The following is a 25,906-nucleotide window of genomic DNA, read 5'->3' as shown; positions in this document are numbered from 1 at the left end:
TGTTGTGACGTCATTGTCTAATCCCACCCCGCAGTGTGTGTAGGCTCAGTTGGTGCGGAGTCATGAAAGTGTTTGTAAACAAGTCAACCAGAAGGCAAGTTATGAGCTGCAGTAATGGATTTCTACTCTGTTCCTTACCTCGTACATGCCGGCATATTGAACTCGTGTGTATGTGTATAGTGTCTTTATCATTGTTCCATTGTCATGTTGGGATAGAAAGCTTGAGAAGTATTGGTTTTTGGGTTAGCTTGCTAGCTAACTAGCAAGCATGCACCGCTACAACCTTAGCCTAACCTAACGTTAGCCGGCTAAGCTAATGTTCCTATTACTCTGGTGGTTCATAAGTTAGCTAACGATGCTAGCCACACGTTAGCTGACCGGCTAGTTAGCTTATTGACATGCCTTTGTCTAGCCATCAGTCAAAGCGCAGCTTCTGTTGCTTGACTACGATGACAGCTCGGTTGAAGTATAAACAGCTAAGGGAAGTCTGTGCCATGCTAACAGCTGTTTTAGAAGTGCGTTTGACCCATTCATACCTGCAATAATATAAGGACAAGTGGCTTGTTGTGCTGAGAATGACACTGGACAATTTCTGTTATATTAACCTTAAATTACAACGAAACTAACGACTAATACTTTGACGTTAATGGTGATTGTGGCTGTGTTGAAGTCATTTTGTGTCAGGGTTCATGTTCTGTCAAGTGTCAGATTACAAACTAGGGCACCCTGTGTATGTCTTCTGTAGGCGCAGCAAACTGGAGTCGGACCAATTCCTACACACATCCCTGAGTGTCAGCACATCCTCTACGGGGTCCTGTGTCTTGGGACATGCAGGATGTTTAAACTCACGATTTCTCGATATGTTTAAGTCGAAAGGATGACAAGATTGTGACACTTTTGATTCATTCAGAGTTCTGCTTAGCTGTTGCATTTCGGTTGCATAGCCTCAAGATCCCTTCCATTATCTGTATATTGTACAAATATTGAGTTTAAGATGCCTTGGCCGTTTTCTGAGTCCATCAAAAAGCGGGCCTGCAGATACCTTCTGCACCGGTACCTTGGAAACTTTCTGCAGGAGAAACTGAGTTTGGAGCAGCTCAGTCTAGACCTGTATCAAGGCACTGGATCACTTGCACAAGTCCCATTGGATACATGGGTAAGTGTATGCTCCCTTTTCATTGCTGCATGGTTTCAGTAAATACAAGTAAATGTATTTAATTTAAACATAGACTCCGCATTAGCTAAAAAAAAGCTTCAACATTATTTCTTGTTTCCTAGTCACTCAATGAACTTCTAGAAACTGCAGATGCCCCTTTTGAGGTAATTACTGGGTTCATCCAGACAATATCTCTAACAGTCCCATGGGCAGCTCTGCTGCAGGAAAACTGTGCTTTAAAGATCAAAGGCTTGGAGATGGTGCTCAGACCAAGACCAAGAGTGGGTAAGGCCACTACATTACGGTTTATGATGAATATTTTAGACAGATGTAAAAGGGTTCAGAAAAATATTGTTATTGAGTTACATTTCTACAAGTTCAAAGTTACTGAGAACAAAATGTTTACCTCTTTAATCACCTCTGAATGTTTATGCAGCATCTGGCATAGAGCCCATGTACTGGTCCAGTTTCATGACAAGCAGCATGCAGCTTGCCAAAGAATGTCTGAGCCAGAAACTCACAGACGATATAGGAGAGACCTTTCAGCCTTTTGAGGGATTGGAAAAGTTTGCAGAAACGATAGAGACAGGTATTGTGATCATAACGGAAGGTAATATTTAGGTATCACTAGCCTAGAAGTGCTTTAACTGAGTTATTTCCAATTTCCTTCTTGCAGTTCTGAGAAGAGTCAAAGTGACATTTTTGGACACTGTTCTCAGAGTCGAACACATTCCAGAAACTTCTAAAACTGGAATTGCACTTGAGATACGAATCAACAAGTAAGTTTAAAAAGTATGTCACTAAAACTAAATTTAAGTCACTTTATCACTAATTTAAGTCACTAATACAAGTCACTTGTATTGATTTTCTCTCTTAAATTGAAACTCTCAAAGGGAAAGATGTAGATAAGAGGAAGAAGATGAGTATTAGTTTTTACTGTTATACTTGAGGTCCATGTCAAACTTTTGGTGTTCTGTGTTTGCTGTTAGGATTGTTTACTGCGATGAAACAGGCGAGGAGAGTTCAAGCGTGAATGTGCATCAGCCAACCACATTTGCTCATAAAAACCTGCAGATGGAAGGCATCACCGTATTTTGGGATGAGTTTTCAGATGTGTCTCGAGCTGGATGCAAGTCTTCACCCACTCCTACGGTTGGTGTAGCAGGCTTTTGAAATTTTGCATGTACATATGCGCTTTTAAAAACACGTCTTTCTTATTTTGCAGGAAACTGAGCCAAAGCTCTCCCCTAGTTGGAATCCCAAAATAATATGTGAGCCTCATCCCCAGTTCACGGAGCCTGTATCTTCTACAACAACATTTGAACCTGTGCAGGTTGGAAGCCTCAGTGGTAAAATTGAGCTGTCCCTTACTCTGAAAAACAACTTAGCTATGCCTGGAGCAAAGGTAAGTTGTTTCTTGATCACAAAATACTAATATATGTGCTTAAATACTTATTCCATATTGGAGTAACATCAATAATAGTTTGACATGTTTTGGATTTGCTTTTCAGCTGGAGGTTGTTGGACATATTGATACACTGATTATTCTGCTGTCCCCTCGCCAAGTTCATCTTCTTTTGGACTTGTTTGGCGCCTTCTCTGGTGGTGGTGAGCACCTCTCTGTTGACAGATAATAGAGAAAACCTTGCTAACGTCATGACTAAATTAGTAAATAGAAATGGAGTGAATAGTGTATCTCTTACACTTTGTCTAAAGGTGCACAGGATTGGGCGAAGGATCGAAAGAGTCGACCTATACAGCAAGAGGATGAGTATAGGCTCCACATGGAATTGAACCGTTGTCTGAAGAAGGACACTGCTGTGCCGGGGACAGAACCCGACCTCTTTGAGAGCCAGACCACCAGAACTGTTTCTAGTCGAGGTTGGATTAAAACATTGTCCTCTATTGTCATAATTTCTTACCGTCAGATGTCAGAGTTGCATTTATCTAATGTAAATTGTAATTTCTTTTTGCTCTTTTTAAAATCTATTTTAAACACAACGTGTGGTCGGTGTAGATGATGTGTTCTTCTCCATGGCTGATATGGACATGTCTCACAGTTTGTCATCCCTCCCTCCTCTTGGTGAGCCACCTACTGTTGACTTGGACTTGTCACTTAATAGCAACTATTCTGCTTCCCCAGGAGAATCTCCCTCAGGAAACACAACAGTAAGTGTTGAAACACTAACATATAATGTAGTTACGCCTATGACCTCTCACTAGTGTGATTCTTAGATTCTAAAAACCTCAATAATGCAGTACAATGTACATTTTACACTGATAGATTTTGAGGTTTGTAGAATTTATTGTAGTTTGAGTGTTGAAAATAATATTGCTGCTCTCATAATCTGGCATCATATGGGAGTCTTTGTGTTTGTAGGGTTTGTGGGATGAGTACATGGATGTACCAAGACAAAGAGAGAAACAGACTAATGAAACTCCTGCTCATTCACGGGATTCACAGTTCCCTCAAAAATTACTGAGGCAGACTTGTAAGTATTTTAATGATATCATTACATTTGTACATGCTTTATAATAAATACCAGTCCATCTGCTGTTCTGTTCAGAGAGGGAACAAATCTACACGTTTTAATTCCAAATAAAGATCTTAACAGCATATGTTCCTGATTAGTTCCTCATCTGTCGTTGAGGCTAAATCAGTTGGTAAATTGTTTAGTTCAGTGAAAATCTACTAACACTTGGCTCTCACTTGTATATGATTGTTGTTCGACTAGGGTTTTTGTTCTTTAATTTCAGCTCATTCATCCAAAACTCACAGTGATGAGTCAAGACCAGAGCTAGTGTTAAGGTTGACATTTAGCAGCCTGGCTGTGTCAGTCCTCCACATCGACCCACTGCCACCACCAGATGCTGCTCCCAGTCCTCTTGGCCCCATGGCTGCACACTTCTTCAACATGGTGGGCCCAGGCCAGATTGCCCCAGCTGATTTCCTTCAGTCTCGGACAGTGTTTAATCAGGCTTGTCCCTATGACCATCTGAGGTACACTTTTATTTTCTACTTATTCCTTTAAGGGTGTACTTGTGTACTTGCTTGCCACAGAGATGGATTATAATTTTAAATGCGTAAAAGTCTGACCTGGGCTTAACTCTGCAGGTTTGTGGGCCAGGGCCTGAAGATAAACTATGAGCACTGTCAAGGATCCAGCCTGAGGACCTTTAGCACTGATGTCTCCTTTAACCAGGTGGAGTTTCTGGAGTGTCTTTTCCCTTCTGAGGCTGTTGTTGGTGGCTCCCAAAGAGGCATTCAGTACACTGAGGTTAGAGTTTCATACTGAGCTATGCACATTTTGCACTGCACTAGCACTTGGTTGGTTAAACAATGCATATACAGTCACCATGCCTTAAAGATGCAGCTGGCATGACAATAAGAGTGGTTCTCTGTCACACCTCAGCTCCTGACATTTGACACCACAGCCAGTGCTGATGCACCGCTTACCACCTGCCTTCACCTGCTTTACAAACAAGCTGAACGCAGGGGCCCTCAGGTAAAAGCATTTGTTAGTCCAATATATAATCACAACGCTAACACTTCATAGTTGGATAGTTTTCCTTCTTGTTTGCCTGGCATCCACCCAGTCAGCTGTTTGCTTCTCTGTGCAGTGTGGCCAAGTTCGGCTTAGTACCATTCCCAGGAAAGCTGAGGTCCAGGTGGAGTTGGGTCCTGCACGCTCTGAGCTGGACATTAGCATCGTAGACCGTCTCAACTCATTACTACAGCCTCAGAAGCTGGCCACTACGGAGATGATGGCCTCCCACATGTACACATCCTATAATAAGCATGTTAGCTTGGTAAGGGCATCCCAGGAACTATTAACTAAAGATTTAAAAATATATATATTAATAACTCGTAATAATGTCAAAATAATAATTATTATTGTAGCAAAGAAAATTTGAAAGAAAAAAAACGTGAAAGAAAAGTTGTGCTCTACAATACTGTGTATAATCTGGGAATTTGTCTAATTCCACAGCACAAGGCATTTACAGAGGTTTTCCTTGATGACAGCCACACTCCAACCAACTGTCATGTATCACTGACCGTCAGTGCCCCCGTCCTATCCCTTGCAATTCGCTTTCCTATTCCTGACCTGCGCTCAGATCAGGAAAGAGGTCCTTGGTTTAAGAAGTCCCTGCAGAAGGAAGTGCTCTATCTAGATCTGGAAGATCTGGAAGTGAAAATGGAGTTCATGGGTGGCAGTTCTCCTGACCAAACCAAGATGGAGCTCACTTTTAGAGAGCTTATTGGTATGAGATCCTAGAAAAATGTTTCAAAGGTGAAGAATCAATTGACTGCAGCTCCTTAACTGCTTCAGCTTTTTCTCAACTTGTACAGGGAAGTTCCAGGAGGAACCAGATCAACCAGCCGCCCGTTTCTTCAGGGTAGCCAACACCATGGATGGAGACATGACAACATCTGAGAGTGTAAAGTTTGACTGGCCAAGGTAGGTTTATCTATCCAACCTCAAACTGATCTGTCCACTCATCCTTGTCTCTTGGTGATGTTAAGTCTCTGTGAGCAGGGTCGTGCTAAAGATGAACCCTACTGCAGTCCACTCAATTCTTGAGAGAGTGACGACAGAAGATGACGAGGGGGCTGAGGAGCATTCTCTTGAAGAGGAAGAGGAGGAAGGGGCTGCTCATTCACTGAAGGATGTGTGTGACTTTGGGAAACCAGAGCCATCACCTTTTTCTTCACGCAGAGTCATGTATGAGAATGAAGAGGTGGGCTGACTTAACTACATCCATCAAAAATGTTATATTAGTGTGTTGAAGGGCCATATTTGTCTTTTAAAACATTAAGTAAATGAAGTAGAGCTTACACCTACTAAAGGTATTGGCTGCATGTTTCTGTCTTTACACAACTTGTCAAATTCAAAACACCCAAACAACATGCTAGTAACATGTTATCAATGCTTTACTATATAATTACTATTTAACAATTGGATTCACAATAGTCGTTATAAGAAGTTTTATATTTTGTTTAGCTATGATTGAAGGACTATGTTGGTAGTTTTGACAATGCTTGGTCTGAGGCAGTTGGGCTTTGTGCAGGTGAATACATTTGCATTCAGGAGTGTGGTTTTCCTGTGAGTCGTGTATTAAAATGAATGAAAGATCAATCACGCAAACCGCAACATGAATACTGATTTTCATACCTAACATGTTGACAGAGCAGGTGGTGATAAGCTAAGGTTTTTAATCATGTTTGTTTTTTTTATTCCAGATGGTCATTCCTGGTGATGTTGCTGAGATGACTGAGTTCCAGGAAAAAAACATGAACAACTCTCGCTTCATCCTTGAGTTGTGTTTCCCAAATGTGCAATTGGCTCTCCCCAGCAAGGCGTTTTATGAGAAACTGCACAACAGGTACAGATTTAGTAACATGATACTAAATGGCAGCATGACAAGTTGGTATATCGCCTACCTAAAGAAGCTTCTCCACTTGTATAAATATATTTCTTAGTAGCTGAAAATCAACCGATAAGAGTTTGTGTTTCCATTCTGTTTGGACCTATTGTCCGCTGCTCAAAAAAATGAAGGGAACACGTAAAACTCTTAACACTTAAAGTGTAGACTAATGTACGTTGTATAATTTTGTTCAGAGCACAATTGTGCAACAGTCAGTGGAAACCAAAACCATCGACTCCTGAAGGGCTGCATTCAAAATCACACGGAAAATCAAAGTGAAATGTTGAAATCACAGGTTTGTCTAGGTTGTGTGAATTTCATTATGGCAACTCATAAAAGTGTATATAGCCCCTGTGTGTCTCTACAGTTTTGACAAAACAAGCTTTTGATGAGTCAGCAGAAGGTGTCCTAGGGGAACTTTCCCAAACCTGCATTAGGGCATCAGTGAGCTACTGGACAGTCTGAAGGGGAAACTTGGTGACATAGGATGCTGTGAAGCAAAATGTCCCATAAATGCTCATTTAAATTTAGGTCATGAGGACCGGTCAGAGGCATCAGTGCCCTTATTGTCTAGGAACTGCCTACAGGCATTGTCCTACATCAGTTCCCTGCGCCCGCTGCGCCAACATGAGGTCCTTCTCATTATCATCGCTGACTTACCACCAAACTGGTCGTAACGTTCACCAGAGCACGTCCAGACCCTTTCAAACTGGTGACTATTTCTTCTGTTTGATATTTTAGAATAAACAATGACCTGCTGCTGTGGGAGCCCACTGCTCCATCACCAGTGGAGACAGTGGAGAGTATGCCATATGGAATCGGACTTTCTGTTGCCAGTCAGTTGATCAACACTTACTCCAAGGACAGCTTCAGCCAGTTCCGCTCTACTTGTCCTGACGGTGAGGCACCTAAGAACATTCTCCATGGTTTTACATTGAGCCAAAATCTATGTGTTGTAGAAATATGAAACAATCGTTTTATATAGACATTCTTTGTGTTGTGCTTGCAGAGGAGACCAGTGGCTCAGAGGAAGAGAACATGCACCATTACTCTCCTGCCTCTGACCTTAGCCACAGAACCCGCAAGAAGAAAAAGCCCAAAACCCAAAGCAAGACCTCCCAGAGCCTGTTCTCTGTTATCCTCAGTGTTAATCATGGCCTGGTGTCTCTTCAAACAAACGCTAATGTAAACTCACTTTCTTTTTCATTACACTTTCTAGTCTCACTGTTTTTAGAAGTTGTTAGCAGTTTGAAAAGTGTGGTTGAGCTTCCATCTGTTTTTTCCAGAAGGAGGATAAAATGATACTGAAAAACAAACACGGCGAGTTCTGGTTGGAGGTGAAAAATTCGGTGTTGTTCAGTGTGACACAGCATGAAGGTTACAAGGACCAACACTACATCTGTTTCCACACCGGCAGCATTTGCATGTACCACCAAGGTAAGCCAACTACGTACTACTACACAACAAAACGGTGTCTACTTGCATTACTGTTGTTGCTGCTTGTTGACATCCCACTCTGTTAATCTTCCCAGGACTTGTAGATGGAGGCACATCTGTTTCAGATATCAAGTTGCCATGCAGAACACATCCCCACTGGTTAGAGCCAACTATTTATCAATCGGAGACATCTCCTGAGAGATCCTCAACACCTTCAGAGGGTATTGGCCTGGAGACCCGCAGCATGGTGTCTGTTGCTGTCAAAATCTCGTCACAGAATGCAGAACGCAATGTAAAGGTAGAACACTCAAATCCCTGTAGAAGTCTTCTGCCTCTTTTCTCCATGAACTATGTTGGACTGTTGAGACCTCGTTTATAAACTTTATTGCAGTGGTTTTTAACAGTTTGCTTTAGAGATCAGTGATTAACTTAATCCATTATAATATTTACACAGTTAAAGATTAACCGCGCTATGCTTGCAGTATTTGTTACAGTGGGTTTTCTGTGCTCTCCATTCATATGTGCTTATTTATGCAGGAATTTCTGGTGGCTGTTGGAGTGAGAGGTGCCACACTCCAGCACAGAGTGGTCCCTCACAGCCTGGGCTGGTATGACCAGGTAAGGCAAACTGGAGATACCACCTCCCACAAACTACTTTTATTTTTTTATTTTTTTACATAAAATGTTCAGAGAACATTTGAAAAAAGTGCAATGTACTCAGATATTTGTAATCTTACTGTGTTTGCCTAACAGATTGTCGATTTTCTGAATGTTTCTGATGAGCCTGTGTTGGGTTACTCCCCTCCCACATCTGTCACCACCCTACATCTACATCTTTGGAGTTGCTCTCTAGACTACCGGTAAGTAAATCAAAATACCTCAAAGGAGTTGTTTGTTATGCTTGTAATTATTCTAATGTGGCATGTGTTTTCTCTTGACAGACCCCTTTACCTTCCACTCAGATCATTGTTGATTGTAGAAACTTTCAGCATCTCCAGCAGTGTCTCTTTGGATCATTCTTCTTCAACTCTCAGGTAGTAAGACCACAGTTCTTTTTTTTTTTTTTACTGATACAATATTAGAAACATAATTTTAGCAGACTCAAATTTGCATTTGCTAAGTAGAATATGCTGTTTTCAGGATCATTTTGGATGAAGCTGCACTGTTTCTCTCAGACAAGAGTAATGCAGTGTCTGTCAATCTAGCACGTGGTAAGTTGACCTCTGGAGATTCAGAATGACCAGCGTGCAGTGTTTAAAATACAGCTTTGATTAATGTTTGCTTTTGGGGTTTATTTTCCAAAGACTATGTCCAAGTGGTAGACATGGGAACACTGGAGCTGAGGATTACAGCTGTCAAACCTGGATTAGATGGAAAATTAGTAAGCCTTTTGTATTTATAACTTATATTTAACTACTTTTTCTGTCAAGAACAAGGATCACACATTTCTACATGCTTTTTTTTATTGTTTGTTGGGTGACAGTCAGAGCCCAGATTTGAACTGCGCTGTTCCAGTGACGTCATTCACATCAGAACATGTTCGGACTCCTGTGCCGCCCTCATGAATCTCATTCAGTATGTAGCTAGCTATGGAGACTTACTGTCCCCTGCAGAACCGGAGGCCAAGCACAGCAGCACTACACAAAGAAGCAAGGTAAGCAGTATCACCATACACGAGCCACTACTATGTAGTTACATTACAGTTTTACATGCTTAGTTTGAGCGTGTTTTTGGACAGGGGGAATTTCCCAGCAGGCCCACATCTCAGACTCTGTTACTTGCTGAGACTGAGCAGCAGATGTTGCAGGATCTTATGAGTGAAGCTATGGAGGAGATTGATGGGCAGCATGCACCAGGCCCACAGCAGAATGGTGAGGACTTTGTGCACTAAGAATGAGCTCCACAAATAATGTAACTTCAGTTAACAAGATTTCACACATTCACAGGTGCACGTGAGGAGCAAAATCATGACCATGACCCACCTCGCTCAGATCTGTTCCTGTTCCCAGATGAGAGCGGGAATTTTAACCAAGATTCGAGTCCCACTTATTCCATGCTTCACTCTCCTCTCATCACTCCTGTCCCTAGCCTGGCCCAGGAGACGGATGACTTTTGTATCCTGGAAACACCTGGTTCCAGAGGAGAGGTCAGGTTTCATGTATACTCATTTAGACATTTGAACATGTTTTTGAAAAACCTGAGTTTCGTCACTGGAAATTTTCTTACGTGTTTCAGGATCGGGATCAGGAGCCAGTGGTAAAACAGCTTACCTCAGACCCAGTGGAAATCAAAGAGAATCACTTTAGTCAGCCACTGGAGGGAAGTGATTCCAGCCGTGGAGCCATGAACTTTCCTGTCCCAGAGGTGCGCTACCTCGTCAAGGAGATCTCTGTCATCTGGCATCTTTATGGAGGAAAAGACTTCGGGAGTGCACCTATGACAGCTTCTCCTGCCAGAAGTCGAGGGTGAGCCGTGAACTGTTTATCTGTGTACACAACATTTGAATATGCTCAGAGGGAAACAGATTGATTTTTTTAAATTTTTAATTTGCTTTGCAGGTGTACACCTCATAGCTCCCCCTCACAAACTCCAGTGAGACAGGCCAAAGCTTCTGGAAGGGCAGGAGGTGGAAAAGGAAGGAACCCTGATGTCCTGATGGAAATCCAACTCAGCAAGGTAAAGTTACTTTTCACTTTATTATACACATAATCTGATTAAATAATTGCCTTGGGTAATTTCTTTACTGTTTACATCCCTTTCCTTCACATCAGGTGAAATTTCAGCATGAGGTGTATCCACAGGCCCATTTGGCCTCTGCATCAGCAGTAGATCAGCCAGTTTCCCGGCAAGTTTTTGTTGTGCAGGACTTGGAGATTCGTGACAGGCTGGCTACATCACAGATGAACAAGTTCCTTTACCTGTACTCTAGCAAAGAAATGCCCCGGAAAGCCCATTCTAACATGGTGAGGAAAGCAACACACCCACAATAATGTAATTATAATAAGTAAGTCTCTGCCTAGTGTCAATAATTTTGCGCCTTTGTCTTAGTTGACAGTCAAGGCATTGCACATGTGTCCAGAGTCGGGCCAGGCTCCTCAAGAGTGCTGTTTACGTGTTTCCTTGATGCCCCTTCGCCTCAACATTGATCAGGTACAAGATTTGGATGCAGATGTCTTTTACAGTGTATTAACGATGTAGCAAACGCAGCATGTTCAGTAACAACAAATAACAGTCCTGTTTTCTGTTTGAAGGATGCACTGTTCTTCTTGAAGGACTTCTTTGCTAGTCTTGCTACTGAAGTTGAGTTTTTCTCACCACCTGCTCAAGAAGGTAAAACTGAATATTCACTCAAACATCTATGTCATCTATGATATGACTTTCAACTAATAGCTCCTATATAATAATATTTTGTTCTGCAGCAGTCTGTGTTTCCACAAAGAACACGGCTGCCCCAGAGATTTCCTGCAGCTTCTCTAAGCACGCTGGCAGCAGCCAGGACCTGGCCCCAATCATCTCAGTGCCTGCTCAGAGACGTTTCAGCCACAATGGTTTCACCACATCTGGCAGGGAGGAAGTGACTGACAGTGATGCCACTGCTCCTTCTTTCACAGACCAGCCCATTTTTTTTAGGTCAGTATAAAATAACTAAATTTTCCTTTTAAAGAAATGATTAAATTGCTTTTTCTGTGTGTGGTAAAATCTTCATTTCCCTATCAGGGAGTTTCGATTTACTTCTGAGGTCCCCATTCGCTTAGATTACCATGGGAAACACGTGTCAATGGAGCAGGTACATGGTCTAAATGCAATTTGCATTATTTACTGATTATTATTTTCATTATTGGTGTTTTATGAATGACTTTATTACTATTTGGTTTCAGGGAACATTTGCAGGGATCATTATTGGGTTGACACAGCTGAATTGTTCAGAGCTAAAACTAAGGAGGTTGTGCTATAGACAAGGGTATGTTTATGTCAACACTATATCTTACACCATTGTGTTTTTCTTTACAAATTTCTTTCACATAGCACAACGCACAACATTTTCACCAACATTCTAATACTTGTTTATATTTCAGATTATTAGGTGTGGATAAGCTCTTTTCCTATGCAATAAATGAGTGGCTGAATGACATAAAGAAGAACCAGCTTCCAGGTCTATTGGGTGGTGTGGGACCCATCCACTCTCTGGTGCAGTTGGGTGAGGACAACATGTTCTAAATAAGTTTCAGGCTTTTTTATGTTTACATATGCATTTATAGTTCAGAGTGGCAATTGATAGTTGTTATGTATGATAAAAGCAAAAAGCAAATCTGGTAAGTGTGTGTCATTTACAGTACAGAGCTTAACTTGTCTCTCAGGTGGTATTTCCCTGCTCTAAAGATGAATGTTTTGTTCAGTTCAGGGATTCAGAGACTTAGTCTGGCTCCCTATTGAGCAGTACAGGAAGGATGGGCGGATAGTGCGCGGGTTTCAGCGTGGCACAGCCTCTTTTGGAACTTCTACTGCGATGGCTGCTCTGGAGCTCACCAACAGGATGGTGCGGACTATACAGGTAAACTTGCCTTTGCCTCAATGAACCAAGCCTACTTGGTGTCCACAAACATTAATATTATAGGGATAATGACCATCCATTGACATATTGTAACTCCTGTATTTGGGACTTGTCATTTACTGTAAATATATTTATGATGTTTAACATTTATTATGGTATGTCATATGTGTTAAATGATTATGTATGTAGGCAGCAGCTGAGACGGCCTATGATATGGTGTCTCCAGTCCCTGATGAGAGAGACACAAAGAGGATAAAACGGTACTCCCATTACGGCCTCTCTCATCAACCCGTCGACCTGAGAGAAGGTGTAGCCAAAGCCTATACTGTGGTAAAAGAGGTAAACGAACTGATGCCTAAATTAATATATTCCACTGCAGTGACATTAATTTGAAAAGAACTCTGTCTTCATTGAATGGTCTTTTCCATCTATAGGGCATCACAGATACTGCACTAACCATCTATGACACAGCCACCCGGGAGCATGAGCAGCGTGGGATGACGGGAGCAGTGGGTGGAGTTCTCCGCCAACTACCTCCAGCAGTAGTCAAGCCGCTCATAATGGCCACTGAAGCCACTTCTAATGTCTTAGGTGGAATGAGGAACCAGATTCACCCTGATGCTCGTCAGGAGGAGTCACAGAAATGGAGGCAGGGTGAGGATTAATTTCCCCTGCTTTACACCAGCTGAAACCATGACTGTGAAGAGGCCACAGCTATACATGTGTTGGAAACTTTCTGCAAAGCATTTTTGAGGACAAACATCTCAGAGGTGTATTAGAGCCCTGATATAAATAAAATACAGTTCATTTCAGCTACTGTGATTTAGCTTGTAGGAGCTCGCTGGTCCCTCACAGTGCCTTCATAGTTACCTGCACTGTCCAACTATGTGTTTAGTCAAAGGGATGTGTCAAGGATGAAGAGTGTATGAGCCACATAATGTTTTTTATTTGGATTGTGTTGTGGAATTTTAAATATAAAATCATAACAATGAAGAAATAGGCTGTTACAAGAGACATAAACATTTGCTTCAAACAGCTTCATTTACAAGTTGTGTGCGCTTACATTCTCCTATCCCACTTGGTGTCCACAAACGCTAACATTATAGGTATAATGACTATTAATTTATATAATGTACTGTATTTGGGCCATGTTATTTACTGTACATATTCCTAATGTGTAACATTTCATGCAAATATAAAAGAACAAATATATAAACTGAATGTGTTAGCGCTATGTAAAGTTCTGTGATCTGCACTTTTAAATGGCTTGAAGGGTTACTGCACAAATGAACTGTTGATAGGGGAAATTACCTAAATTAGTTGTAATTGTTTCACCATTTTATTTGGAGCTGGTATCAGTGTTGTGTAATTATCACAAAAGCTGCTATTATGAAAAGGCTGCTTCATACATTTAAATGCTATTCAGATGTTTTAGTGGGTCACTTTTTCGAATTGTGGCTACAGAATTGTACAAGGAACTACATCTACTGAAGAGCTTCAAGCAAAGTCTTAACATCCCACTCAAATGATTTAGCCTACGTGTATATTTAAATACTGTATTTGGCATCATATGTTGTGTTACACGTATATGATTTGCACATTTTTTTGTTTATGTGCGGAATAGTATTTGTTGTACATAGGTGTACAGTTGACTCTTGAATTTGTATGAAAAGCATGAAAGGGAAATAAAAAAAAGGCTTAAAAATGGATGGAGTTTGGTTGGGTGTAGTTTGTATCGGAAGATTTTTGTAGGAGAGCGTTTTTGTTTTTGATTAAACAAACAAATAATTTACCCTATAAGGATTTGAATCAGTTTTGTTCATTCTGGACAAGACGCATCGTTGTAGTGAATGCTTTTATTTTGAAATGCGAAACCCGTCGAATCGGAAGTTGTTATGGTTGGCACGGCAACAGGAGACATTATTTGCTGCTATACTAAAAGTTTTAAGATTCCGATTTCTGCACATCTTACCCTTATAAAACTTTGAGCCGACGATGGATGTAGTTTCTAATTTGAGCAGTTTCTCTTTTGGGTCTGGATTAAATGAAGATGAGAAAAAGTTAATTTACCTTCGTGCGCGCTCCGCTGGACTGACATTTTGCGGGTGCGCGCACGCTGTCTACTTGTGCCATCACGTCCACTCACTGAGGTAACTAATAAATCTGTGTTTGTGCTACTACACGGTAACTTTACAGTGGCTTTAGTGTTTTAAACGAGTTTAACTGATTGCATGGTTATGTTAGATGTGTCATCAAAAGGCGCACTGCGGATTCACACCCACTGGCTACAGCAGGAGACAGTGACCTCTGTGTGGGGATACTTGGGATGGGTCACATGGGAAAACAGCTGCTGCTCTCCATCCTCGAAATGACTCCCATCCAACCATCACAAATTAAAGTCTCCACCAGAAGACCAGAATCAGGTACACTGACTAAATCCTTCATGTCACTCAGCAAATCACTTAAGTGCAATTTTGTGGTGTGTTTGTTTGTGTACTTTTACCATCTCTGCTAATAAGTATGTTTTTATGTCAGGTTATTAGTAATATACATGTTTAGATGTATTTGTGAATCATTTTCAGTTGGAAGATATAAATCTAATTATTTATGAGTTTATAAATTAAGTGCTTTCTTTCATTTAATTAAATTGCAACTTGGGCTTAAAGAGGGAAAAATTGACGTTTATACGCAAGCTGCTGTTTTTATAGTTGTCTTGTTGCTTCTGTGTTTGAGTGGAACTTGTGGAGACGGGTGTCGAGTGTTTCTTTGACAATCGCAGACTGGCAGCGTGGGCAGACGTGCTGTTCCTCTGCTGTCTGCCCTCTCACCTTCCCAAAGTCTGCGCTGATCTCCGCTCTCGCTTGTCAAAACACTGTCTCGTGTACAGCTTCATCTCTGCTGTGGCCGTCACCAGGTACTACTACACTCATACAGACATACCACTGATCAGTTAGGTTTTCAGTCAGTGATTGAATCCCTCTTTTACTCTCAATCTCTTTGAGATTGACTGAACTTCTTGGGCACGACTTCATTGTAAAACCACAGTACAGCTTTGTGGCTTGTGACACTGCAGATGTGTGGCTGTCCTGCTCTCACTGGACCACAGCTTTGAGAGATCCTTTAATGATAAAGGCATCATGTCCTGTTACGCTCAGTGGTAAGGATGTTTCATTATTGCAAACTTCCAACTTGATTTTTGAAACGTGGGGCTGTTAAGCTGATTTGTGACTGTTTTTTTATAGGTGGCATTTCTCTGGGTCTGAACTGGGTGTGTGCAGTGTTGTACAGCCTGCTTAATATCTGCACCTCTGCCAGTGTGGGGTCCAGCGATGCCTTGTCTCTCATCAACAGCCTCTTCAAAGAGAAATGGACACACAGCTTGAATTTAAATGCTCTACATTTCATCAGTTCACCATGTGCCTCTTCACTTCATACAGAGGAGTGAGTTCATCTCGTACATCTCAATAATACTAACATCTGTGCCAGATTTGACTTAGTTTTGTTAGTGCTGTCCAGAGAATGAAATGTAAATTTGCCACAGGGATCAAGCTACTCTCACACAGCAATACATCAAAGAAAAGATTTTAAAAAGCTGCTATATGAGGAAAGATTAAAGGAAAATTAACAAAGCACTAATTTAAATTATTGCAATGCTTTGATTTTCTTCCCCCCACAAAGGCCTTTCCCCTGGATTTCTCTGACTGATGCCCAGACCAAAGAGACTCCACTGCTGCGCTTTCTATCGAGCAATAAATCTACGCAACAGTGCATCTCTGCAGCATACGAATCACTGCTGGAGACACCAGCGAAAAAACACTGATACATTTAAATGTAGAAGTTCTCTGAGGATGGAAACCACAATCCAAGTTTAAGGTTGAGTTTTATGTTACAGATATAGCTTTGTCACGTACAGAGAAACACATTTTAATAAACAGGAGTCAAGAGTGCATTTTGTGATACTAGCAGATATGTTTTTACTACCTCATCTGTGTACTAAATATGTGAGAATGATCATTTTATATTGCACAAAAGCAATATTTGTGGATGCATTCTGTCACATACTGCAAATGTGACTAAATATTTTAAATGCTTGTGTTTTTTGCACTGCAACAAAAACACGCTTGCACATATTTACAGAGAGCTAAAAACATAAGGAAAACATCATTAAAAGTAGAGCATTTTAACTAAATGTGTAACTATTAGGACACTTCGGTAGATGAGTCATTTCAGATTCGACGAATTTCGTCAACACTCGAGAAAAGACGGAAGTCCTCGAGCTTCACGTCTGTTTTTTCCTGTCAAACACCAGCAGCCTGTGGAGGCGTCGGTCACATGACTGCGGGCAAATGGAGGCGCATTTCCTGATGGATTAAAGTAAATCTGTAACGAGCTATCAGGTCGTCAGCGTTGCGTCGTGGTAAGATAAGATTGTGGCCATTTTTTTCCCCCCCGAAGCTTCTGCTGCACTTTTCCTCCTTGCTAGCTGGCTAATGCTGGCTAACCAGCTAGCCAGCTAGCCAGCGGCAGGCTAATGTCAATTTACCAAAGATGGAGCTAGTTAATGGAGCCAGGAGCCACTTTTATTCACGCAGTTTGTTTCTACAGCTTTAGCAGTTAATTCATAAATCGTTGCCGTGGTTGACGTGGCTCCTTCTTGTCAAACAGCAGTGATTTTAGATGATGTAGCCTGTGTTTCAGGGCTAGTTTGAGCTCCGTCCCTCCCTGTGGTTGCAGGGGGCGGGGTTTCTGCTTTTCAGCCACGCAGACTGGAGTGTTTGTCTTGATTTTACAGCCATGGAGAGATTAGAGCCTTCATCAGAGCTCCAGTCACGGCTGTCATCTCTTTCCTTCTCGTCTTTTCCCGGAATAACATCGAAACAGTCCGACAACCGACCGCTGGACAGGTAACCTGTTGCTGTGGGAAGTATTTCTCATTGGGATGCTGTGTTGCATCCTAAAGTCATGACAGTAGAACTCCTGTAATGTGCTTTCTGCTGCTGTCCTCTCATCACTTCAGGCTGCAGAATACAGATCTTTCCCAGAGCTTTAACGAATCCAAAACCAGCATGGATGAAACTAAGGATTCAGGATCGCATTCAGAGGTAGGTAATATTTAAAAATCAGATAAGCTGTCAGTGTCAGTAAACATAGAAGTACAGTCATTTCTTTATAATAATATGTTTTGTGTGCGTGCATTTTGAGGATAATAAAGAGGCCCCTGCTGAGCCGGCCCTGGGGGAAGGAGGCGAGGAGAACAACAGTGCTGGGAGCTGTCAGCTCTCCGCTGAGATGAAAGGTGAGGATCTGCTGAGTGTTCCAACATGACTGCTGCTTTCATCTAGAGATTTAATACATCTGGTACAAAAGCTCCAAAGAGATACAGTAAATCTTCACATTTATACAGTTTCTCTAAGTTACATTAGTCACAGAGCTGCTGCTATGCTGCTTCCCGACACACTGCCATGTATTATGTCTGATTTCCAGCCCAGATGCCGCCTCTGAAACCTCCAACAACATGGACATCTACTGAACTGAAGGAGCTGAAGGCAAAGCTTCGAACGGAGAAGGACAGTGTGGTGACAGTGTACCGCGGCGACATCATGACCGTTCACGTTCCCACTGTCCCAGAGGCTAAAAAAGTGTGCTGGGAGTTTGCCACGGATGGTTATGACATTGGCTTTGGCATATATTTTGACTGGACGCCTGTCACGAACCGTTCTATCACGGTGCACATCAGCGAATCAAGTGATGACGAAGATGAAGAGGAGGAGCTTGAAGGTCAGTTAGTACATCTAGCTAATAATGTGCTTGTTTAAATACGTCAGTCATTCTTCATCCTAATTGTGTTTTTACATGTTTTCCTGCAGCTGGGATCTGAGGCATTGTGTTGACTTTGTGGTTTATGTGATTTGTGTTGCAGCACCTGTCGGTAATGGCGATGTTGAGAAGGGCTCCAAAGCACAGTCCAACTCAAACCTGGGTGAAATCTTACCTGTATATCGCCAGGACAGTCACTTGTCCGTCCATGGAGGAAACCACGAATTTCCAGGTGAAGGCACTTACCTGCTGAAGTTTGACAACTCCTACTCACTATGGCGAAATAAAACTCTTTACTACAGGGTTTATTACAGTGCCTGAAATTCCAAGTTACTGCTCATGAATGTATAATTTCCACAAGAATATTACTCCCAAGAACACCAAACTATTTTTGATTCCATGGAAGTTATGATATAAAAGATTAAGTAGAGGTATATCTATTTTTTATCACTATCAGCTTGTATTGCCACAATTTACGTTTACTGTCGGACACCTTTGAGTGCGACACTCGCTTCAATGTCTTATTAATATTTGAAGAAGCCTTGCATATGTGCCATGTTCCCATGTATGCACTGTGCGATCTGGTCAAGTGCCCGTCATAAAACACATATTGTCTTCTGCTGTAACATTTCTATCGTAGCAGTGATCAGGGAACACGTGCACAGAATTTATTTCACTAGGCAGGCGCTTAATCAGCAGTGCTTTGAGACTTTTGTGTGTATGTGTGCACTGTGTATGTTTATGATTTTTCTGATGCCTTGTTGCTGTATGTATATTTACCCATCTGCTTTGTAACATATGTGTTTTTTTTATTATTATTTGTGTTGAGCCAAACCATGTGATAATGAAGCATATACTTTTAATACATACTGTGTAAAGACGTGTCAGTCACAGTAGTATGTCAGTCAAAGATATGAGTTGAATGTACTGAATCATGTGGTGACAGTTTTCCAAACGAGTGTGCTTTTTATGACATAAATAAAAGGCATCTCTTATCACGTCAGGCTGTTATTATGTAATATAGATTCAATATTTACATTTGCTGCACCCCCTCGTCTTCTTAATTTGCTGTTTCAGAAGGAGGGAGCCGTTTTAATGTTTCATCTAAATGTGTTTTGTGCACAGGTCTGTGTAAGTGAAGGTCACTGTGTTTTTGAATATCTCAGTGCGTCAGGCTTCCTTTGGATTGGATCGTGTTGAATAGCTTTGCTCCATCTTGTCTCTAAAAATCGATGCTTCTATCATGTTCACACACGAGCATGTTTCCAAAGATGTGACTGATTTGGCTGCTAATGTCGTGCACACTATAAAGCATCCCATGTTTGCTGTACTGTACCATTCCTGTAAGTTATGGTGTCATTTGTTCCTGAAATTTGTATTCCCAAATAAAATGAAGATTGCTAATTTGCTTTGAGACTAATTTGATTGGATTTTGATTAGATCAGTCCTTTAAAAAAAAAAAACAGTGACCAACTGTGTTCAGTACTGTGCTGGATGGCTGATGGTGTGTCTACTCTCACTGCACATCCAGAATTAGAAAGCGCTTCAGGATGATCCCCTGTGTTTCCATTAAATTGTGTCATTAGGGGATTGATGTAATTGTTACAGAGGTGCTGATGAAACCGGCCTTTATTTTCAGCTCTCCCTCAAGGACCAGTCCACAGTTACATGTAATGTCACTCATGTTTCACTGGATTGCTAGAAAGACAGTAAGACAGACACTGTTAAGAAGCTCTTAGATAAAGCTTCTCCAACTACTCTACTATATATTTAATTTATCATGAATGTATCATTATGTATGATATGTTTAACTTATTTATTGTGATGTTTCTGTGCTTGTTCATTAAACTCAAAGCATATTTGCGACTGTTTAACCTCTTTAAATAGGAAAAGGTGTGAAAAGGAGAATGTGTCGGTGATGTTAGGTTGCTCATTTCTTCTTTTTTGTCTTTAATAAAACCTCAGTGCAGAAGCTGCTCAGTAAGATTTAATGTTAAACTGTTAAATGGAGCCAGTGTGCGCGCCGTGTACCTGCTCATTAAATACGTGCAGTGCGTCACAGGTGTGCGTTTTACCTGCGGCCTCGAGGTCGGCTCAGCCAATCAGAAGCGCTCATTGGAGCCGCAGGTTGCACCTGTGACTAACTTGAGGAGGCACGTTTGTGCTTTGAAATCTCCATCAGTCTGGAGGAGTGTGTGTGATCAACAACATGGGCAGCCTGAACTTCTACGTCCTCTGGTCCCTGTGCGACGCTCCCCGTCAGTTCTTCAGGTAGGACTCTCCCAGAAACCCCGCATGCGGAGGTTTTCTCCAAGCGCAGCTTTCTAAGCACGTTGACTGAGATCTTGCTCCGCAGCAAATCAAACCGAAGGTGCTTCCAAGTCCACATCCCGCTGCCCCTCCCCAGACAGCTGGTCATCTTCGGTCTTGGGGAGTGGAAGTGCAGCGAGGCAGCTATTTCAGTGGAGGTGCTGGTTAGTGCGGAGGTGCAGCCCCAGAAGATCGGGACCCTGACGCGTGAGACGAGGTGTGTGCAGGAAGAGTGTTGGGCTCTTTGCACAAAAAGTAAATTGATATAACTGATCTGTCAGTGTGGCTGCTTTGACACTCAGGTGCCTGATCTGGGAGGGTGACTGGAACAGTGACATTGTCACAGAGGCAGCAGAGAGGGGCCGGAGGGGAGTCTATGGCAAGATTGTGCTCACAGTGTGTGGAGAGGTATTAAGTCTTCAGCACACACTGATGCTAATGTCTTGATTTGTCCAGGTACATTTTCACTGCTGTGCTTGTTCCAAGCGACAGGATAAATCGAGCCTCTTCAGCAGCACCCCTCTGCTCCAAAGGAAATATCTGTTCCCGGAGCAGCACAACGCCACAGATCTCTCCAGCACATTACATCAAAGTGCTGAAAATGAAATGGTGAGACAGACTTGGATTAGATTGTTCTGTAGCGATCTCCATTTTATCCTTGACACACTAAGTCTCCAGTTAATGCAAATCTTTGCAGATGACTCTGAACTCCTCACACATGGGTGACAGCGTTTGCTATGCTGAGAGCCAGGTCAATAAAATTGACACCAGTGATTTGAATGTGGAAAATAAACCCCAGATCTGGTCTATGGTAAGACTCATGCCTACTGTAATATAGATGAAAGCTCACATGCAAGACATGTTGTCTTATTGTGCCACATGCTGTTTAAAGAATAAAGTGCCCAGACGTACGGTTATCAGTAAGAGAGGCCACCTGACGTGGAGCTCTGAGGACATGGACAGTCTCACTGAAGAGATAGATCAGGCTTCAACCCCCAAGAAAAGGAGACTGACGAGGATGAACAGCCATGAAGAAATGACAGTGCAGATAAAGAACGAGAACAGAGAAGGTAAAAAAATATGTACTATCACCACTGTGGTCGCATCCGAGAGCACAAAACGGGTTTTTACAAGGATCTCCATTAGTTTCAGTGAATCCATCGGCACGCTGGAGCCATACGATGTGTCTTAGTGACCCAGACACAGCCATCCTCATCGGAGGGGAAACGGCAGATCAGAACTACTGCCACGACTCCCTGTGGAAGCTTGAATTAGGTCAGTGGAGTTTGGTGAATGATGTTTTTAACTTTAAGTCATTGTTTTTTCATGTCTGGTTGCCTGACTTATTTCCAGACAATGATTTCTGGTTCCCCATGAACTCTTCTGCGTCTGGACCTGTTCCTCCATGTGCCCAAGGACACTCGGCAACCTATGACCCAGACTCTAAGTCAGTCTTTGTTTATGGTGGACTGAGGAAGGGTTTGCGTTACACTGAGCTGTACATCCTTAACACTCTGACCTGGAAGTGGAAACTTGTCACCGTGGGTTGTTGCAAATATCATGTGGTTCTTAATTTGTTTTCAAATTCTTCAGCAGAAATGAAAGAGGCTTTTTTTTTTTCCTTCATTTTTGTGGCTTCATTCCCATCTAGGCAAAAGGAAATGTCCCTAGTCTGGCATATCACTCAGCAACTTTTTATAAGAAGGAGCTTTTTGTGTTTGGCGGAGTCCAACCAAACCATTCTTCTGGGGATAAATCCTGCAGTAATGCTCTGTACATCTTCAACCCAGAGTTTGAACTCTGGTACCAGCCCATTGTGGAGGGGGACAGACCTCTGCCTAGGTTTGGGTAAGTGTTGCTTTTAAAAATGCTACTCTATCCTTTTTTTTCCTTTTAAGAAATAACCTTATATTTGTGTTGCACAGGCACTCGGCCACACTTCTCTCACAGAGGTTGATCATATTTGGTGGCCGAAAGACTGCAACATACCTTAATGATCTCTACGTTTTGGATCTAGGTAAGGTGAAGATGAAATGATTGCATTATGTGATCATTTGTTGTGCAGGTTGGCACTGAATTATTTTTATTTTGTGTGAAGGATTCATGGAGTACACAGCTGTGAAATGTGGAAACATGCCGCCACTGCCTCGAGGGTGAGCACAACACTAATAGATGTCATAATGTAGCCATCTGTGAAGTGTTTCTGTTTAACTGTGTTTGATCAATGTTGGCAAGAAATATCACACCGAGTGAAAATCATATCTCTGAAATGTTTTAGACTTTAGTGTTTTAACACAAATTAAACACTAAATATAACATCTGCTTTTAGAAGTGTAGTGTATCCTGAAAACACTTATATTGCTTACTGTATACGTAACCAGGTTTCATGCAGCGCTCCCAGTTTCAGACAACAGGATTTTAGTCAGTGGAGGCTGCAGTGCAATTGGAGCTCTTCAAGACGTCCATATCTTCAACACTGGTGAATGCTTCCGACTTTCAGCTTATCATACAGCAAGTGGTACAAATAAAACACTTGACACACTCTGAGTCACCCTGTTACAGTGTTTCATATACTGTACATTCAGACCCCTGCCTTGATTTGTCTTTCCGCAGACACCAACATGTGGAGTTCAGTAGCAGCTCCCCTGCTGACCTGCAAGCCTCGTGCAGGACACAGCATGATCAGTTTGGGCTGCTCCACCCTAACAGATGCTGAGAAGCGCGAACACGGTGAAAATGTTAATGTCCACTGCACATTGCTGGTGTTCGGTGGGTCAGACTGCTCTGGCACCTTCTACAATGACACAGTCAAATGCATAGTGGACATTGCTGGTGATAAATGATGACATCATCAGAGGAGAAATCCAAACAGGACAAATGTATTATTTTAAACTATGGAGGATGCCATGATCTCCCATCTATTTGTCTTAAGTTATTTTTCTACTTGATTGTCTTTACTTTATGCAGCTTAATCTTCTAATAGTTTGTTTTTATTTAGAGCCTCATCATCATGCTCCACCTGTCAGTTTCCTGTGTGGTGGGCAGACAGTGTCTGCAACAAAGTGATAAACTGGGCACTTCTTTTTTTAAATGTTAATAAATATTAACATAAAACGACATCACTGAAATATGAATGTATTTTATTGAATATGCAAAGTTGCATCAGGCAGCTGTTTTATGTGCGCATATCAACAGGTGTGTCTGGTTGGCGAGACGGGTGGGTCACTTGGAAAGCGTCAATCTCAAGTAACGTCTGATTTAACCTTTTAATAGTTGGATACTGGTCGACATCCACTTTGTACCTGTAGAGATGAAAAAGCATCATGCTTCTGGATTTATTTAAATATTTACAGTGAGAAATACAAGACATGGTGAAACATTAATGATCAGTGACCTTACCTTTGTGCATTGTAGACTTGAGGAACCAGACAGATGTCTGCCATGGATATCTGAAAGGTATGAAGTGAGTCAGATGCTGAAGTTTTTACTTGTCTTACAATGTTGTCTAGCTCTGATATACTTACCTCATCACCAACGCAGTATTTCCCTGCTGTTTGCTTCAGCATTGGCTCAAGAGCTGGGGGAGGGCAAGAGGAAAGTAATGCCATCAATGTTTGTACATTAGGTGATCATACTGCATAGGTATGAAGACAGGTGTCCACGAACCTTGAAAACCACGCTCGATGAAGTGCTGAGCCCACTGAATTTTCTCTGCTCCAACTTTTTGCAGCACGTACACATTCTGAAACATTTAGGAATTAATAACAAACTACCTGTTGTGCCACATTACTGAGCTCTTCTGTAAACTAGATGGCGCTACATGTTCGAATCTATCCGTTTCAGTTTAATCACTGTGCTGTTCTCACCTGCAGTGGCTGTATCCCAGAGGCAATGAGATCACTTATCATTCGAACCTGCGCACGTTTGACTGGGTCTGCTGGAAGGAGCCGAGGCCCTGGCCTGGTTTCATCGATGTACTGGATCGCTGCCAGCTGTGTGAGCGCAAAACATTTTCAGTAGAGTCACTTGGGTGCTTTGAACACAGTTCTGCAGGAGGATATAGTTGAACAGTATTCAGACTTACTGACTGAGAAAGGGTGATGCCATCAATTTCCACTGCAGGCACTTGTTGCATGGGGTTTATTTTTTTGTACTGTTCTGTAAACTTAAGCATAAGGAGAACCATTTTACCTAAACACTGTTTCATACTGTTTTATTATTTATTTTATTGGTCATTTTGCATAAAATGCGCTACAACACATCAGCTAGCCATGCTATTTCAATGTATAGAAATTGTGTGGTGTCATATTTACACTGAAATGCATCCTGTGAAAGTATGCACTGTACCTGCTGACCCCCATCTTTGATTAAATTGACTGGAGCCTGGTCATATTCAATACCTTTCAAAGCAAAAGCTGGTGCACAAAAGGTTAGTGATCTTGTTGACATCAGAATGATTTAAACAACAGTAAAGTAGATAAGTGCTGTGTCTTGACTTACCAATGCGAACCCTCCACGAGCAGGAGCTTCTGAAGTACCCATGCAGAACTGTCTAAACAAAAAGCCAAAAAAAATAAAAGATTAACAGTCAAGTCTATTGGAGAACACCACCAGCTATATTTAGCTTTTCACCTGTCCACTTGTTCACCTTAGTTTGGGTTGCCATGTCTCTACAGCTCTGGTTTTCACTCAGACTGAACTACTGGAGCAGTTTCTACACTAAGTTTTCCACATTCTTCTCCCCATCAGCCAATCGGATCTGCCCCTAACCTCCCTCCTACTTAGTCTTTGGTCCATGACTGTGCAACATTTGGCCTTCATGTGTTTCATATTAACAACCTAGCGCACACTTTGCTAACAGCTAAAATAGTTGTTACATCACCTTGGAGAAGGAAGCTATAGACATTGTTGTGGATGCATTAACGCTTTTATTTTCCGTTTAAGCTGTGCTGACAGACTCTTCTCCTCTTCTGGTCCTCTACGATGGGAATATGTCATATAGACATAGCTCTGCTAGCAAACACTACAGCTGTGCAGAGTGTAGCTTTAGTTCACTGTTCAACTTCTTGTTGCATAATTTCTACCAACTACGTGAAAGGAAGTCGAATGATTTTATCCAATAGCTAGTCGAGATCTAAGGCGGAGGCGGGATTATCTAAAGTCCTAACTGTTGATTGGATAAAATGAACCATAGGTTGACCAATCAG

General features: G+C 41.8%; 5 protein-coding genes across 10 annotated transcripts; 4 read left to right on the top strand and 1 right to left on the bottom strand.

The window, feature by feature from the left end:
* The first annotated feature begins 53 nt into the window (after positions 1-53).
* LOC113158614 (autophagy-related protein 2 homolog B) lies at positions 54-14,281 on the top strand. Of its 3 annotated transcripts, none has more exons than XM_026354650.1 (43): positions 54-168; positions 746-1,156; positions 1,279-1,441; positions 1,593-1,745; positions 1,833-1,935; positions 2,146-2,308; positions 2,382-2,561; positions 2,668-2,764; positions 2,873-3,037; positions 3,174-3,325; positions 3,537-3,648; positions 3,914-4,157; positions 4,272-4,434; positions 4,570-4,662; positions 4,778-4,966; positions 5,146-5,419; positions 5,508-5,616; positions 5,695-5,896; positions 6,399-6,541; positions 7,325-7,482; positions 7,593-7,768; positions 7,873-8,020; positions 8,116-8,318; positions 8,558-8,638; positions 8,774-8,880; positions 8,962-9,054; positions 9,161-9,231; positions 9,325-9,401; positions 9,504-9,674; positions 9,759-9,891; positions 9,967-10,166; positions 10,256-10,485; positions 10,579-10,696; positions 10,792-10,983; positions 11,069-11,170; positions 11,272-11,350; positions 11,440-11,650; positions 11,738-11,807; positions 11,899-11,981; positions 12,097-12,218; positions 12,418-12,572; positions 12,762-12,911; positions 13,007-14,281. In XM_026354650.1, exons 2-43 carry the CDS (start codon positions 995-997, stop codon positions 13,235-13,237), a joined length of 6,228 nt encoding a protein of 2,075 aa, XP_026210435.1. In that variant the 5' UTR covers positions 54-168; positions 746-994; the 3' UTR covers positions 13,238-14,281. The 3 variants fall into 3 exon arrangements, with proteins under 3 accessions (XP_026210435.1, XP_026210434.1, XP_026210433.1); XM_026354649.1 differs by having other exon boundaries at positions 7,870-8,020; positions 11,443-11,650; XM_026354648.1 differs by having other exon boundaries at positions 7,870-8,020.
* Positions 14,282-14,500: 219 nt separating this feature from the next.
* On the top strand, positions 14,501-16,614 carry noxred1 (NADP-dependent oxidoreductase domain containing 1). Its single transcript, XM_026356214.1, has 6 exons — positions 14,501-14,722; positions 14,817-14,995; positions 15,306-15,486; positions 15,575-15,729; positions 15,815-16,013; positions 16,251-16,614. Exons 1-6 carry the CDS (start codon positions 14,568-14,570, stop codon positions 16,390-16,392), a joined length of 1,011 nt encoding a protein of 336 aa, XP_026211999.1. The 5' UTR covers positions 14,501-14,567; the 3' UTR covers positions 16,393-16,614.
* Positions 16,615-16,838: 224 nt separating this feature from the next.
* On the top strand, positions 16,839-19,798 carry tmed8 (transmembrane p24 trafficking protein 8). Of its 2 annotated transcripts, XM_026356812.1 has the most exons (6): positions 16,839-16,989; positions 17,365-17,476; positions 17,590-17,674; positions 17,775-17,868; positions 18,057-18,350; positions 18,493-19,798. In XM_026356812.1, the coding sequence occupies exons 2-6, from the start codon at positions 17,367-17,369 to the stop codon at positions 18,708-18,710; spliced, it is 801 nt and encodes a 266-aa protein (XP_026212597.1). In that variant the 5' UTR covers positions 16,839-16,989; positions 17,365-17,366; the 3' UTR covers positions 18,711-19,798. The 2 variants fall into 2 exon arrangements, with proteins under 2 accessions (XP_026212597.1, XP_026212598.1); XM_026356813.1 differs by lacking the exon at positions 16,839-16,989 and having other exon boundaries at positions 17,347-17,476.
* A 782-nt stretch (positions 19,799-20,580) lies between these two features.
* Positions 20,581-23,782, top strand: zgc:163014 (uncharacterized protein LOC100038766 homolog). Of its 2 annotated transcripts, none has more exons than XM_026353736.1 (13): positions 20,581-20,660; positions 20,746-20,916; positions 21,002-21,107; positions 21,192-21,308; positions 21,397-21,510; positions 21,592-21,769; positions 21,846-21,974; positions 22,053-22,240; positions 22,351-22,547; positions 22,625-22,716; positions 22,798-22,852; positions 23,081-23,178; positions 23,313-23,782. In XM_026353736.1, the coding sequence occupies exons 1-13, from the start codon at positions 20,599-20,601 to the stop codon at positions 23,540-23,542; spliced, it is 1,737 nt and encodes a 578-aa protein (XP_026209521.1). In that variant the 5' UTR covers positions 20,581-20,598; the 3' UTR covers positions 23,543-23,782. The 2 variants fall into 2 exon arrangements, with proteins under 2 accessions (XP_026209521.1, XP_026209520.1); XM_026353735.1 differs by having other exon boundaries at positions 21,186-21,308.
* A 40-nt stretch (positions 23,783-23,822) lies between these two features.
* gstz1 (glutathione S-transferase zeta 1) lies at positions 23,823-25,771 on the bottom strand. 2 transcript variants are annotated; one of them, XM_026353737.1, is made up of 9 exons: positions 25,582-25,771; positions 25,200-25,251; positions 25,047-25,114; positions 24,784-24,864; positions 24,566-24,691; positions 24,366-24,441; positions 24,224-24,276; positions 24,099-24,148; positions 23,823-24,001 (listed from the first exon to the last, which is right to left on the bottom strand). In XM_026353737.1, the coding sequence occupies exons 1-9, from the start codon at positions 25,603-25,605 to the stop codon at positions 23,875-23,877; spliced, it is 657 nt and encodes a 218-aa protein (XP_026209522.1). In that variant the 5' UTR covers positions 25,606-25,771; the 3' UTR covers positions 23,823-23,874. The 2 variants fall into 2 exon arrangements, with proteins under 2 accessions (XP_026209522.1, XP_026209523.1); XM_026353738.1 differs by lacking the exon at positions 25,582-25,771 and adding an exon at positions 25,348-25,526.
* Positions 25,772-25,906: the final 135 nt, after the last annotated feature.

The sequence above is a fragment of the Anabas testudineus genome, chromosome 12 (assembly GCF_900324465.2).
Source record: "Anabas testudineus chromosome 12, fAnaTes1.2, whole genome shotgun sequence".
NCBI classification, from domain to species: Eukaryota; Metazoa; Chordata; class Actinopteri; order Anabantiformes; family Anabantidae; genus Anabas; species Anabas testudineus.
The sequence above is the reverse complement of the archived record's forward strand: the minus strand, read 5'-3'. Positions and strand labels throughout refer to the sequence as shown.